At 38.5% G+C, this 15734-nt stretch overlaps 1 protein-coding gene across 1 annotated transcript; it reads left to right on the top strand.

The window, feature by feature from the left end:
• Positions 1–84: 84 nt before the first annotated feature.
• On the top strand, positions 85–15732 carry abat (4-aminobutyrate aminotransferase). The gene is made up of 16 exons (XM_079456512.1): positions 85–319; positions 3795–3924; positions 4713–4810; positions 5036–5065; positions 6730–6847; positions 8534–8583; positions 9020–9100; positions 9445–9537; positions 9676–9738; positions 9829–9892; positions 10079–10227; positions 10925–11062; positions 11471–11638; positions 13227–13373; positions 13642–13753; positions 13870–15732. The coding sequence occupies exons 2-16, from the start codon at positions 3855–3857 to the stop codon at positions 13989–13991; spliced, it is 1503 nt and encodes a 500-aa protein (XP_079312638.1). The 5' UTR covers positions 85–319; positions 3795–3854; the 3' UTR covers positions 13992–15732.
• The last annotated feature ends 2 nt before the right edge of the window (positions 15733–15734 follow it).

Below are 15734 nucleotides of genomic sequence, written 5' to 3'. Positions count from 1 at the left end.
TGTTCAGAATAATTCAACACTGGTAAAACTGCTATCTCCACTCGCGCTGGATTCCATATGAGCAAAATATGACTCTGTGACCGCACACAGCTGTGCTCCAGCGTAAAGCCGTTGACATTTCCGGCAGCTGTACGTCTCTCTCTATTGGCTGGAGTCGGCTGATCCCACAACAAGACCATCCCCTCGGCAAACAGGCTAGACTTTGAATGATGTTTTAAAGTCTCCCCGCTTTCCACATTCTTCCTCACGTATTTTTATTTTCGTCCTAACGGCAGAAATCCGCGACACATCGCCTCCCGTTCAGCGTCAAGCCGCAAGGGTGAGTCTGTACATGCCTTTAAATATCACGACGCAACGTCGAGCTGTGTTATCGCCCGGAGTGACGCGAGCTTGTTTTTTGCGTTTAGTAATAACAGAAAACAAGTTTAACGCTCATTGAAGATTTAGAGATTCATCTGCAGCAGCGCATAATGAGCTGCAATGGACCCGTTTCTTGCGAAACATTGCACCATTGTGAGCCAATGGAAATGGTTTCTGCATGGATCTGGTTTTCTCCATACGTCTCAGAACCGTTTGACAGGTCAGATCCAGTCGCAACCGGATGCTGGTGATTGTGACCCGAACGAACCAGCTGGTCCGGTCGAGCAAAGCGCGATTCGCATTTACTTAAAAAAAGGGAATGTTTAACCGAAATGTGAGAGTAGCAGTTGTTGTGTATTTGCTACTGTGTGTTTACAATGTAACGCATCTTAAAGTCAATCTCACACGTTAATATTTGCTTTATATATATATATATATATATATGTGTGTGTATATAACAGGCTGTAGTTCACTTGTAGCTGTATTCTGTCATACTGTGAACAGCATACTCTGCATGCTAGAACTAGTGTTGGACTTGTTTGCTTGCAATTGTGTGAAGTGAATAGAATATAACTAAAGTAATCATTGTTTTGTAAATCAGTCTGCGTAGAAAAAACGCCGCTTTGTCACTTGAATGTTTTTCATTCAGGATAACACAATGACATGCATTTTGGTAGCCTGTGTACTCTTCATGCAGTAGTTTGAACGCATCACATTTTGTTATCAGATGTATGGATGCATTTGTGTGATGCACAGGAGAGTGTAAACACATATACACATATGTAGACTATTGCTTTGTAAAATGAATCAAATTGATAGCATCCCACTTCATCATAAAGTGATTGATCTGTCATCCATGTAGTGCACTTGTTTTTCCTTAATGGTTTCCATGACAACTGTCTGGCAGTATGTATAAGGTTTAAGTCCCTGGATGTGTCCCCGTTTCATGTTCTGTTGCCACAGAAACTGATTAAAGACCTTCAACGCCACTGCTCAGTTTCAGCTGCTTAACCCCTGAATGACCTTTTATATGTATTTATTACCCAATTTAGCTTTATTATTCCGTAATATTTATTTTTATTGCAGAAATAAATAGGGAAGGCAAGAATGAGAACCTTTCATAAGCAATGCTGAGACTTCTGTGTGATCTAATAGGCTTTTTAAATCACCCAGAGAGAAGTTGATGCAATTGAAAGTTTACCAATAGGACGGTGCAGTGTTTTCGTGAAGAGCATTATTGTGCAATGAGCTGTGTACGACTTTCAGAGAGCTCGATGTTATCTTCAATGATCAAAGTTTAACATTTGATCGGGACAGCTATCTAACAATATCTAATGGAAAACCACCTACTATCTTCCAGGCTCATATCATTGCAGGTTTAATCGGTTAGTTATAGATCAGTTGATGTGATAAGCTCTGGATGCTGTGTTTTTTCAACTCTAAATGGAATTTGTAAATAGGATTCATAAGGTTGTGCTGGGTATTGAGGTTACAGTAGACTCTGTCTTGAAGCATATTTTGATATTATCCAGCTCCTAGAGAAGTGTTATGTAACACTGGAGCGTTCTACGGATCTCACAAATGGCTTTGCTGTGGGAGAATGTGTTTGGTGGTCTCGTGAGGATGCGGAGCTGAGGGATTGGCTGCTGGTCTGAGTTGTGTAATTCAGCAATGGCTGCTATTGTTCGCTTGGAAGCGGCCCCCCAGCACAGTGACCATACCGAGACCCTGGAGGAATATTGATTAGCTGGCTGGTGTTTTGTAACAGTGGATTTAAACAAAATGAAACAAAACTGTGGTGCATAATTCTCTGTAATATCAGTCATTTCGATCATCCAAAGTAATGACATTAAGTTATTAAAAAAAGGAGGATTTCATCACAGGCTCTGTTCTTTCAACGACAAAAGATGAAGTAGCCCACAAGAAAAACAAAACCCAGCTCCATTAAATAAATGATTGCCCACCAGCCTTCAAACAAGTTAAAACCATTTTGCATGCTGCATCTTCAGAGGCGCATGACTCCGGGCTTGTGTAACGCATGTTTCGAGAACCAGTTCTATCCGGTTGATGCGCCATCTGGATGGGGAGCCTCTGAGACAGGGGAGCGTCTGGATTTTTCCTGCTTGTGCTGCCTCGATTGCATAAGCACCCTCAGATCGGGAGCAGAAGAGAGGTGAACTTTCTGTTTCCGCACTCCCGCACAAATAAAGATGCAGCAGGTTCAGGCGAACAGACAGTTCTTCTCTCTGACTTGATGCCTTTAGACAAGCAAGAATAAACAACGGATGGAACTTCAAGAATGACACGAATGAACTTCCTTCGAATAAAGTAGAAAGACTGATTCTCATAAAAACATCACACGGTCATGGAGATCCTGGAAATATGTAATTTTGTAAACATCTGTATGTAGTGAATGCAAATTCACTAAGTCTGGTTATGCTCAGTTCTGAAATATTTCATCAGCGAAATTTGGTCATTGTGCTTTCGAAAATGTTTTCTTATTAGTAATCATCAAACAACGGTAAAAGTCATTTCAGGGACAATCATACTGCTAAAACCTGGTGTTTAATCTACACTATAACACAAAATATGCAGTGTCATCATGCTGTTCTTTCCCTAACACCGTGTCTACACTGTAGACATAATTATAATGCGTTCTATTGTATTTTGTCACATCGCACCGCGTCCGGCAAGACTTTTCAGCGCAATTAATCTTGCCGCCAAAGCGCTTCTGCATGCGCTCGGGTCACTGAATCAAGTGCTGTTGGAAAGATTTAGCTGTACTAAATAGTCACTGCGTTACTCATTGTCTGCAGTGTCCTCCACGGACTCTTCCCTCTAACAGAAGAGGGTTTTGCATGTATAGGGATAATGGACAGAATTGAGGGACATGGCAGAACCTGCTGCTTTGGGAAATGGGAACTGTCTGTGGTACTGAAGCAAAAACAAAATTCCGTGGCTGACCACAACACTGAGATTTGAGAAGAAAAACGGCTTTACAAAAGGTAAAGGCTTTGCTAATAAATATAAGAATTCAAATATATTTTAAAAGGAACATTGAGTTCTCCAGATTGGTTTGACCCAAACAGAGATCGGATCTCATTATCATAAAGTCAGTCTAGGTTTTTATGAAGAGACTTAGTCTTAATTCCAAGTGCAGTTGTAATAGATACATGAAGTGGATTCATGGCATTGTATTTTTTCGAATTCAATTTTACAATTTGTGAATAAAATTTCCCTTTTAGATCATCAAATAGAGATTCTATTAACACCCCAGAATTTGAGAATGACAGAGTCTGTATTTACATACATGCATTTGCCAGACACATTTATTTAACATATATATTTAACATATAAATATATGTTTGTATTCGTAACTGATCATTCCTTAATTCCATTTTGTTGCAACATATCTTTTTCTTTTCTTTCCTCAGGTCTAGTGAAAGGCAGGTGCGCTGGTACTCTCTTTCTCTTCATCCTTGTATCAGCTACACATGGCTTTTTCAGTCCTGACCCGCCAGCTGACTGCCTCCCTTCAGCAAAACCTGCGTCTTACCACTACAGGTACAAAACCACACAGACATGAAGGACTTCAATACCCTTCTGTATTTGTTCGTTTAGGCTGCCTGACAAAACATCAATTCAACCAGTGAGTTTGGGGTGAGGCTTTCCTTCTCACCAAGCAATAGAAGATGGAGGAAGTGTTTGAACCATTGAAGTGGTTATTTTAACTTGGCACCAGCGGTCTGACCGAGGACAGAATTATAATGTTCTCAACCTTCTGGTGACTCTCAAAAAGAGCTTTAGTTGTAACACCCAATTTATTCAAATGAAATATCCCGTAGCAGAGCTTTGAAAGTGAGGCGCTTCCTGTGAATAATGGTACTGTGCTGATGTAGAGCCAGGTCTTGAGAGGGGCGCAGTTCAGAGTTACTTAACCCTGTAAATGAGTTACCGGGAACTGGTTCTATCCAGCTGTGGCTTGTAAATTTTGTTTTTGTAGAAAAGTCGATGTGTCTTGTCCTTCGATAAAAGGTCACATTGACTCGGTCTTGCCAGCTTCTTCCATTAATCAGTAGCTTTATAACCTCAGTAACCCTTTATAACCTCTAAGAGCCTCATGTGCATGTAGGTGCTACTATCCAAACAGGGCTGTGTATCACATATCATGACTGCTTGGTCACTGTTGTTCATTTAACAGATGTACTAGAGGTCAGTTTTTGTTTATTCAAATATACATCCAAAATGCAATTTTATGGAAGGTATTGACACTGAACCAGAGACTATGAATCAGTCATGAAATATGTGATCCTGTAATCTGAATGTAATTTGATTCTGGTTATGTTTATTAGGTTGCAGATATGTGAGCAAAACTGCCACCAAAATCGAATCAGAGTTTGAATATGACGCCCCCTCTATGAAGACACCTGTTCCAGGTCCAAAGTCCAAGGTATAGTCTCAACATTTCAACACTTTTTATTATCATGTTGAATTGTCAACCTCTGGAGGGAATCAGACAATATACTGTAGAGAACTCCTTATTATTACTCCCTATATGTATTTCAGACTGTATGGATAGTAAATATACATAATGTACCCACATGATTTCTTATTAAAACAGTATCTGGGATGTTTCTTAATTATTTATGACTTTAAATTTTTTCTCATTTAACAGGAACTTATGAGACAACTGGGGGACATTCAGGTAAGACAGGAAAAATAATAATATTTGTCCTTTCATCCAGTGAATTAGCACATGAACAAACTGGTGTCCTGTAAAAGACTCGGTTCTGTCGCTGTCATGCATTTAATTGGTAACCAGTGCTGAGGTTCAGTCTTCTTTTATATGCTGCCAAGAGTATAGTATTCTTTATAATGAGTAACTTTTTCATAAGAGCCAGACAGTAACATCACAAAACAAGCAGCATTATAGTTCAGTGAAATGAAAGTTAGATTTTTCCGGACCGGATGTTCCCATCTGCATGTCTGAGAATCTCTACTTTATATCAACAGCTCCACTTCTGGTTAGACTTACAGACACATTTCAGGCCGTGTGGATGTCTTGAGTGTATTGAGTGATTCATGGATTTCAGGCAGTAAATTATCTGCTCTCCGGACTGGCTTCAGTCACAGTCGTTCTCTTATCGCTTCGCTTCGGATGAGCACATTGATGAGAGGTGACAGGCATCGATATGGCTAATATCACAGATTCGTTTCACTATGGCTCCTGTGCGTGTGACGCCTGGTCACCGGCGTCTACCTCCGTCACACGAGATTAGATGCAAGACGAGTCAAAATCTATTCGTCAGACGTGACTTAAATAGATCCTGCAATCAGGTTTAAAGAATAGCAAATACAGCACAAGCATCCATCATTAATCACAAACATAATAGGTAATTTGCAACAAAAACAGTCGTAATTCGGTTCAGTACCTGTACCTGTATTAGATCACCTAAAAGTTCAAGTCAGATGCATATGACTTTATTTTCAGTTTAACATTTCTTTTATTTTAAATCAATATTTAAACAATAGACAAGGACTAAATACAATTATGGCAACATCTTATTGGATTTGGTTTCAGTTTTGCTCAGTATGCTCAAAATATTAGTCATCGTTCATAGTGAAAGTCACAGTTCACCCAAAAATGTATGTTAACTCATGTATGTTAATTTCATTGGTTTTGTGTCTATAGAATAGAAGTAAATGGTTGTCAGCTTTCCTCAAAATATCTTCTTTTGTGTTCTGCAGAAGAAATAAAGTCATACAGGTTTCAAATGACAATAGGGTGAGTAAATTATGACAGAATTTTTGGGTGAACTATCCCTTTAAATAATTTTCTCACACACCTATCGTTTTGCTTCAGAAGAAAAGTATGTTTAATTTACGAAAATAAGTCATATACATTGGCATGACATGAGGGTCATAAATTATGAGAGAATTGCATTCTATAGTGAACTGTTCCCTTAAGAATAATACTGTATATGTCAGTGTATCGGGTCAATGTGAGAGTTTTGGACCGTGAAACAGCCAGGTTGTGGACCATTGCCTTGACTCGAAATGCCCAACAGAAAATAAAAACACGTGAAACACGTGGATTTGTCGGTGTCTTTCTTTAGTGTTTCTGGCAGAATTCACCCGTGTGATTTTTAGCCTTTGCTCTTCAACAAACCTAAGGCACTTTTTGTAACCTGAATGTGACATCGCTGTGCTATTACATGAGCGTAGGAGCTTGAGGGTTCCCCCACAGCCATTCACAAATGTTGACTTGAAACTGTGCCAGAAAAGCAAATGTGTCAACAGGGTGATTTATCTAAGCATAATTCAATCCTCAACATGACTCTCTCTCTCTCTCTCTCTCTCTGTGTGCAGAATGTTGGAGCCATTCATTTCTTCTGTAACTATGAGGAGAGCAGGGGGAACTATCTGGTGGATGCGGATGGCAATCGAATGCTGGATGCGTACACACAAATCTCCTCTATCCCTATTGGTAAGTTCAGTTACCAAACTTCTTATGGTTGCTTCATATTCTATCTCTCCTTGAGGATATGTGTGCTGAGATTTTCATCATTTTGAATCTCACTTTCAATATGGACTCCCTGTATCTAACTTGACCTGAGAGGCTGTCCACAAAACCATCTTCTCTCCAAGCGGTCATTTATTTCATGTGTGTTAGCTTATTTACATTTAATTAGTCTCAACAAATTGAGTAGAGCCACTCAGTCTCACTGTCACAAATGCCTTCAGGTGGTGATTCAGATGTATTAAGTTTTGATTCCCCTCTCACTCGCTGCTGCTGTATCGCTTGGGCAGAATTGCATTATAGGATGTGCTTGTTATATTACTGTAACCCCCACTGACCCACAACAGTCACGTTGACAGACACATGCAGATTGCAGCGTTTATGTTTGCCCGTTGGAGTGGAAACAGAAATAAGAAATGAGTCGCCTTCACACACACACAGAGCACAATTCAACAGCTCTCTTTAGTTATAATCTGGCGCACACGCACCTCCTGGATCTGGAACAAGTGAGATTTATTGTACCCTGCGGCTTGTTTCTTGCATGTTTCAGTGAAGCACACGGCTTTATCTAGAGCTTTACGATCACTGTCTGTGGGATTCTGTATCAGTTGACGTTCACATTCAGTACTCTCTCTATGAAATATAGAACTGGGCTGCTCTTCATTTTTTGCATATTGAGGATGTTTTTACATTAACTGTATTAAATGTTAGTAGTAAACGGTAAAAGTTACTAAAACTGTAGAATGTACCAGACTAGCAACAGACTGAACTCTTCACACATGTCTGTGTGCTTCAACAGGCTGAAAATCATAAAATGATGTACGTATCATAAGGCTTTTGAACTTTGATGCGTCCTTTTGTCACAAAGATTATGGCAGATTTCTGCTATTTGATACGTTTTCTAGGCTTTTCTGGTCAGTTTTATGGTGTAACATACAGTATCTGAGAAAGAGCTCTGGGATTACTACAGTATGCTGACTTTTATATAACCTTAAAAAGGGAAATACATTTCTGTCATCGTGTACTCACCCAATGGTCAATATAATCCCGTATGACTTTCTTTCTTCCGCAGAACACAGACGACGATATTTTGAAGATTGTTGGTAACCAAACAATGGCGGTACCCATTCACTTCTATTTTACAGACATTAAACAGTGCAAGTCAATGGGTACCGCTGTTGTTCGGTTACCAACATTCTTCAAAGTATCTTGAAAGTCCTACAGATTTGAAATGACAAGAGAGTCAGTAAATTAACTATCCTGTCTGTACAAGAGTCAAACTGGAATGTTATCTGTTCTATTCATTTAATTGTTATTCAAGGACAAGTATTAATTATGATTTAATTGAAAAATAATGTACCTGTACTGTAGCTCATCCGAAGCAAAGAATTAGGTTTCAAATTATAAAATGTATACTGTTTATATTGAGTGGAACTGACAGGTTGTGAAATTAAAACCAGCCTCTACTCACCAGCATGCAAATATGTTTATACCCTTCGGCTCCAGTTGACATAGGCCTATATAATAAGTCAATACAGCTGATGTTTGTTTGGTGTGCTTGCTTGTGTGTACACTGTTCTTATTCTTGCAAATAACACCCTGTTTAATGTGCATTTTACACTGTTTTCAATCTCATTTATTTTTCCTTTTTAGGTTACAATCATCCAGCTTTAATGAAAGTGATGACCAATCCAAGCAATATGGTAAGACTCGATCAAACTGTGAAATCGCACACATTACGGTGAGATTTTAAAGGAACAGTTCACCAAAAAATGTCACCATATACTCACCCTCGATTTGTTCCAAATCTGTATCAATGTCTTTGTTCGGATGAACACAGAGAAAGATATTTGGAAGAATGCTTGTAACCAAACAGTTCCTGAGCATCATTGACTATCATAGTTGTATAGAATATCTTTATAAATGTCTTTGTTCTGTTGAACACCAAATAATATATTTTAATTTTTGAGGGATCTGTTCCTTTAAGGATGTAGTACACAGGGCTACGTGTGATTTTAATATTTCACTTGCTCTTAAGTTCTATATTCTATTTCTATTTAAACAGATAACTGCACAAGCATTCAAATAATTACTCAATTTGATCATTTTTAATCAGTGACTTCTTTTATGTTTTTGCAGAGTGCATTTGTCAACCGAGCAGCACTTGGCATCCTGCCACCTGAGAACTTCCCAGAAAAGCTGGTTGAAAGCCTTCTGTCAGTAAGTGGTCCTAAAGCCTGTTTGAGTTTAATCTTGAGTTTCATGTCAAGCATCTCTGATCATTTTGTGTTCCTGCACCACACTTCATTGGAGATTGATTCATGGAGAGCTTTAATTGTGCTATTTTGCAAGAACTTTGTAAGAACTACAAATTGTTGCATTTGACCTAGGCCTGAAAATGCGGCAACCGCAGCCTTTCACAGATGGTATCTTTATCTTGATAGTGTAGTTTCAAATGCCATAAACATTTCATTCTATTTTCATCAGCTGCAAGTGGCTTAATGTGTATTATAGTGGTCCCAGTGTGAAGTTATATGATGTGAATGACTCTTTCTTTAAATTAGATCACTCCCAGCGGGATGTCCCGGGTGCAGACAATGTCCTGTGGATCCTGCTCCAATGAGAACGCATTCAAAACCATGTTCATCTTGTACAGAGTGAGTAGATATACTTCGGTTTAATGTTGGTATTGTTCTGAACTAGACACAGGGATGCTTTCTGAAATAAAAACAAAATTAAGGGATTGACAGACATGCTTTAATAATTTATATTTATATCTTTTCAATGGCTGCTAGAATAAGGAGAGAGGACATAGCAGCCCTTCTGAGGAGGATCTGGACAGTTGCATGATCAACCAGGTTCGAGTCACACACTATGCATTTGAAAGACTCCAGAAGACCCTCCAAATCCATAATTTAACCTAAATCACACTCTACCCTCCTTCTCAGAGCCCCGGATGCCCAGAGTTAAGCATTTTGTCTTTCATGGGGGCTTTTCATGGAAGAACTTTGGGTAAGTGGACAAAACTTGATTCTTTTGACATGCAGTACATGTAAGCCCACATGTATTTGTCTCGCATTTGTTAGACTTCGCTGTCCTTCGGATCAAATGACTCAAACATTTGAATAACAAAGAAGCCTGGCTGTTTTGTTTTTCATCAGGCACATTGATCTTTATGTATGTGGTGTTGGATTTCAGGTTGCCTGGCCACGACACATTCAAAACCCATTCACAAACTGGACATACCCTCCTTTGACTGGCCCGTGGCCCCCTTTCCCAAGCTGCAGTACCCTCTGGAGGAGTTTGTAAGGGAGAATGCGCAGGAAGAGGCCCGATGCCTAGAGGAGGTCAGCAGTCGCTCATTCATCTCTGCCATCTGGAATATTCTGTGACTCTACATGATGTGTTTACAGTAGGACTGCATGAATAAATCCATTCAGTGTCGCATTATTATTATTGTTTGATTGTTTCTTAAACAATCTTGTTGGTCTTTTTTAGGTTTCGTACAGATTTACTTTGAATCTTTTTTCTAAACAGGATGAAATATTTTAAAATGTAAAAAAAATTAAATTGGGGCTGTCAAACATTTATCGCAATTAATCGAATATATAATAACAAATTTATAATATAATAGAAATTTGTGTTTACATAATATGTCGGTGTACTGTGAATATTAGTGTAGTATTTATAAACACATACACATACAGGTATACATATTTAGGAAATATTTACATGAATGTATCCATATTTACCAATAATGTAAGTTCTATACAAACGTTTATTCATTTTTGTTTCTGTTTACATAATATATGTGTGTACTGTGCGTTTGACAGCCCTAATTTAAACCTTTGTTTTTGGTGTAAAATTTGTAATTCTATTGCATTGCAACATAAATATCATGTGTGCATACACCGTGCCAACAAACGTTTAACTGTCACGCTCAAGACTAAAAAGACTAACCCAGTCTATTAAATGTGTAAAAAGTGTAATACAGATATTAAAGCACAGTGAGTATTAAATACAAACTCTAAAATGTCTCTATAGGTGGAGGATCTCATTGTAAAGTGGAGGCAGAAGGGCAAACCAGTGGCTGGGATTGTGATCGAGCCCATCCAGGCCGAGGGAGGAGACAACCACGCCTCCCCTGATTTCTTCAGCAAACTCCGCAATATTGCGCGCAAGGTAAAGCTTTATTCTCTAAAGAGAAAGTGAAGGGCATTTAACCCTCTCTTGCGCTGCATTTTCTTCTCTTAACTGGGCTTCCAGACACTCTAGTTATAAATAACTCAATTTAGACTCTTTGAAGTGTCCACTGAAGAAAATAAAAGCAGGCCCACAGATTCTTCTGAACAAGATTAGGCAAAGGACAGAAGGAAAGAATTAAATATGATCGCATTAAGCACAGAAAAAAGGTCTTTTTATGTGATCGTGAAGAACCCTACGCTTTTCCTGGAAAAAAAACATGCAGCTGTCCACTTCAAATGGAGCATGTCAAAGTGTGACGGACGTGTCCAGCAGCCATTGCTTGCAGGATGACAGGACAGGTTTTTACATAGATTGAGCTGACAGACATTCATCTGTCTCTTTCAGCATGGCAGTGCTTTCCACGTGGATGAAGTCCAGACTGGTGCTGGAGCTACGGGCAAGTTCTGGGCCCATGAGCACTGGGGTCTGGATGACCCTGCTGATATTGTCTCTTTTAGCAAGAAGATGCTCACAGGAGGATATTTTCACAAGGATGAGCTAATGCCAGACAAAGTAAGAAAACATTTTTTTAATGATTTTCTTTTTTAAATGTCCCTTTATTGTTAGTCTTGTATTTGCAATCTTTGTGTCTAAACGATTGCTCATCCTTGGATAAGGTTTATTGCCCTTTCTAAAATTTGCTCCAGACATGAGCAAGCTTGCCCCCTAGTGTTGAAAATGTGTATCTTCATGTTAAGTAACATTGTGCATTATATATACATCCAAAGAATTTTGACACACACTTGCATTTAATAACAATGTCCAGATATATTGTGGCCATTCCTTTTCAAACCTCAGAAGTGACATAATGTCATCCAATAGCAATGTGAAAGACTGACAGCATGACAAGACACATGAAGACTGTGTTAAACACTGCGGTTATTACATAATAAATATTTATAACTTTTTCGAAATACATGTATTAATATCACTGTTGTATTGCTTAAAAATAAATATGAACCTGCAGTATTTGAGGTCAAAAAATATACAGAGCATATTTTCTGTTATTTTCTCCAGTTTTCATTTTCTCCAAATAAATCCCAAAAGGGTGTTTTAATCTTGGGAGAAATATTGTGAGTAGTTTACAGAATTAAAAATAAATAGTCATTTTACCAAAACACTGTTTTTTAATAGGTCTTTTGTCTTTAGCTGTATATACAGGTGCAATTAATTAGAATATCGTGAAAAAAGTCAAAATAAATTGTCACTCATTTCAGAAAGTAAAACCAATTTATTATATAGATTCAACACACAGAGTGATATATTTCAAGCCTTTATTTCTCAAAACGTTTATGATTATGGCTTACAGATAATGAAAACCCAAAATTCAGTGTCTCAGAAAATTTGAATATTACATAAGATCAATAAAAAAAGGACATTTTAAACAGAAATGTCAGGCTTCTGACAGTAACACCATGGTCATTGAACCAGCTTTTGGTACCTTTGGCAGTGTGGGCAGGTGCAAAGTCCTGCTGGAAAATGAAATCAGCATCTCCATAAAGCTTGTCAGGAGAAGTGCTCTAAAATGTCCTGGTAGATGTCTGCAGTGACTGTGGACTTCAGAAAACACAATGGACCAACCAGCAGATGACATGGCAGCCAAAATCATCACTGATTGTGGAAACGTCAAACTGGACTTCACGCAACATGGATTCTGTGCGTCTCCACTCTTCCTTCAGACTCTGGGACCTTGATTTCCAAATTAAATGCAAATTTACTTTCATCCGAAAAGAGGACATTGGTCCACTGTGTTTTCTGAAGTCCACAGTCAACGCTGCCATCTACCAGGAAATTTTAGAGCACTTCATGCTCCCTTCTGCTGATCTTATGTAATATTCAAATTTTCTGAGACATAATAAACGTACAATTTTTTTTTCAATAATCATATTATATAATTGCTTATTAAATAATCAATAAATATAAAAAAATATTTTGTTTTGCAATATTTAATTCACACGTTCACAAGAAGTTAATTAATACCGTGCATTACCTAACCTGTTAAAATGGCTTATATTATTTGTCCTTACGTTCAGCTGGGTGAATGTGATTAGTTTACGTCCCAGTCATGTGCCATAATCTGACATAACCGTATCCACCTCAGCCCTACAGAATCTTCAACACGTGGATGGGAGAGCCCTCAAAGAATCTGTTTCTAGCTGAGGTGCTCAATGTGATCAGGAGAGAGAACCTTCTGGAGGAGGTGACGCGCTCTGGGAAGGCTCTGTTGAACGGTCTTTACGCACTGCAGGTACAGTCTTCATTATATATCTCCTCATATGACTGATCCTTCACTGAGGCCACAACTCAACATGAGAGGCTGTAAAACCCATAATGGTTCCATTATGTGGATGCTCATTGTTCACCTGAGGGGCAGTCTAATAATTCCTGTCTGTCTGCATCCCTGATTGATCTTGTCAGCTTAATGTGTAGTTGTTCTGAGGCTACGGTCATGGATTGATGATGGCCTGCCGCACTCTGAGCTCAACATTTATTTAACCGTTTCTTTTTTCTTGTAGACCCAATACCCTCATATCCTGAGCAGGGCCCGCGGTCAGGGAACATTCTGTGCCGTAGATGCCCGGGACGATGCCATCCGTGACAGTATTTTGATCAAGACCAGGAACAAAGGTAAACCATGGCATCACAGATATCAGGTGTCACATTGTGTAGAATTTCTTTTTCATGTGCATCCAAAAAAGTTTACTTTAAATAAGTCAAATTAAACAAATTATTTTCTTCACCAGGAGCTTTTCTGGGCTCTTGTGGAGAAAGGTCCATCCGTTTCCGTCCTGCTCTGATCTTCAAGGAGTATCACGTTCACCAGCTTCTGAACATACTAAATGATGTACTGGCTGAACACAAATAAGAGTCCCGGATGCCCAGATCGGTCATGATTATGAAGTATTGGGGTCTGAGCCCAGTGAGGGTGTAAAGCTTGTCACAGTTAATCACACTTCCTCTCAGTCTATTCTCCTCCCTATCATTTTTAATAGGACATGTCAGAAGCTGTTTTCTATCTATTTTTATCAGAAACTTAAGTTAGCCCAGCACCATATTTTCTCATTGACTGAGGACAGACAGAAATTCCAGTAAAAAAAACCTAAATCTAGGGTCCGTCACTCAAATTTGTTTTACAAACGTCCTCAGTATTTCATCTCTAAACTGTAATGAACTGTAAATGAGGTCCAAAGAGTTCACAAGAACTGTCCCATAGCTGCCCCAATACATTTCTGAACAAAGAAATATTAAGACTGCTGTGATAGAACAGGATTTCCAACTGCAATATTACTTTCCTAGCAATTCAGGACTTCAGCTAGATGTGTATGAACACTGACACTTTGTAGTAAAAAATTGAACTACTGTCTTACTGATCTGCTGTTTATAGAGATGAAACTTTCCTATAAAGTAGATGCTATTTTAGTATCTATAGTGAATTGGCAGCACTGGAAATTGTTGATAATGTTATAATAAACTTTACATTATAACAAGATATTTTTAGAGGATATTATAGTGGATTAAAAGCATGTGTGACAGATTGAAGGTGGAAACATTTGTGGACTGGTCATATCCTGGGGTTCTGGAAAGAGCCAATGGAAAGGTGGAAAAGGTTAGAAGGTTCGGAGAACTGTGGAGCTTCTATTCCTGTTTGAACAGAACAGTTATTGGTCTGAAGGCAGATAGCATTGGAGAGGACTTTTTCAGTGTATGAGGTTAACTCTGGCATCCTTTAAATTTCTTCTTGCGAGAACAAAACATAGCACAACCTGGTTATATGCAGGCTTATGTGTTCTACAGGTGTGCCAAAGTCCTATAGCGTTAATAGTGTTTCACAGTTAACCACAAAGGCCATAAATCTGTACCCCTGTTCCAATAATATAATCAAAAGCACATAACACTATCAGACAAGCTTTGGGCAGTGCAGTTTATTGTCCACCCAGCTCAGGTGAACGAACATGATCCCCTCATTCTCATGCCGAGAATAAGGAAAACATTTTCAACTGAAACCCAGACGCACAAAATCACTCGACCAGTTTGATACAGCTAGCATGCCTTTAACTGTTTGAGTTTTGGGGTGATTCTCCTGTTCTACTTGCTCCAGGCTAAGGGTGAATATAGATTGGTGAGGGTGAAACGTCCTTTACTTTCGAGAAATTTAGACTTATGTACTTAGTATATAATTAGATTATGCAATACTTATTTTGTGTGTTTACCACTATGAAGGCCAAATCTTCTTCTTAGGGCATCCTTATTTAAAATTACATTAAATGAATATGTGTACTGTATACGCTCACATCATGTTAAAACAGAGCAGTAAACATTATTCTTGTGATGTTATGTCCCATGTCTGTGAAAATTTTGCATTTTAAATGTTCCTTTAATGTTGTTAACCACACAGGGCGCTAGAAAGCCAATATGTGAAAGTTGCCTGTCTGTACTTGGCAAAGTCTATTGAATAGAGAACTGTGTATTGTCGATTAAGAATTATTTTAAAAAAAGCTAAAGTTTAACAATGTGTCATAAAATTAGAAAAAAATGTATGTATTTCTACATGAATGTTGTCTGAAGAAAATATATAAGTCTAAAAATAAATGTAAATTCTTTTGTTATT

Source organism: Barbatula barbatula (assembly GCF_947034865.1).
Source record: "Barbatula barbatula genome assembly, chromosome: 5".
NCBI lineage: Eukaryota > Metazoa > Chordata > Actinopteri > Cypriniformes > Nemacheilidae > Barbatula > Barbatula barbatula.
The sequence above is the reverse complement of the archived record's forward strand: the minus strand, read 5'-3'. Positions and strand labels throughout refer to the sequence as shown.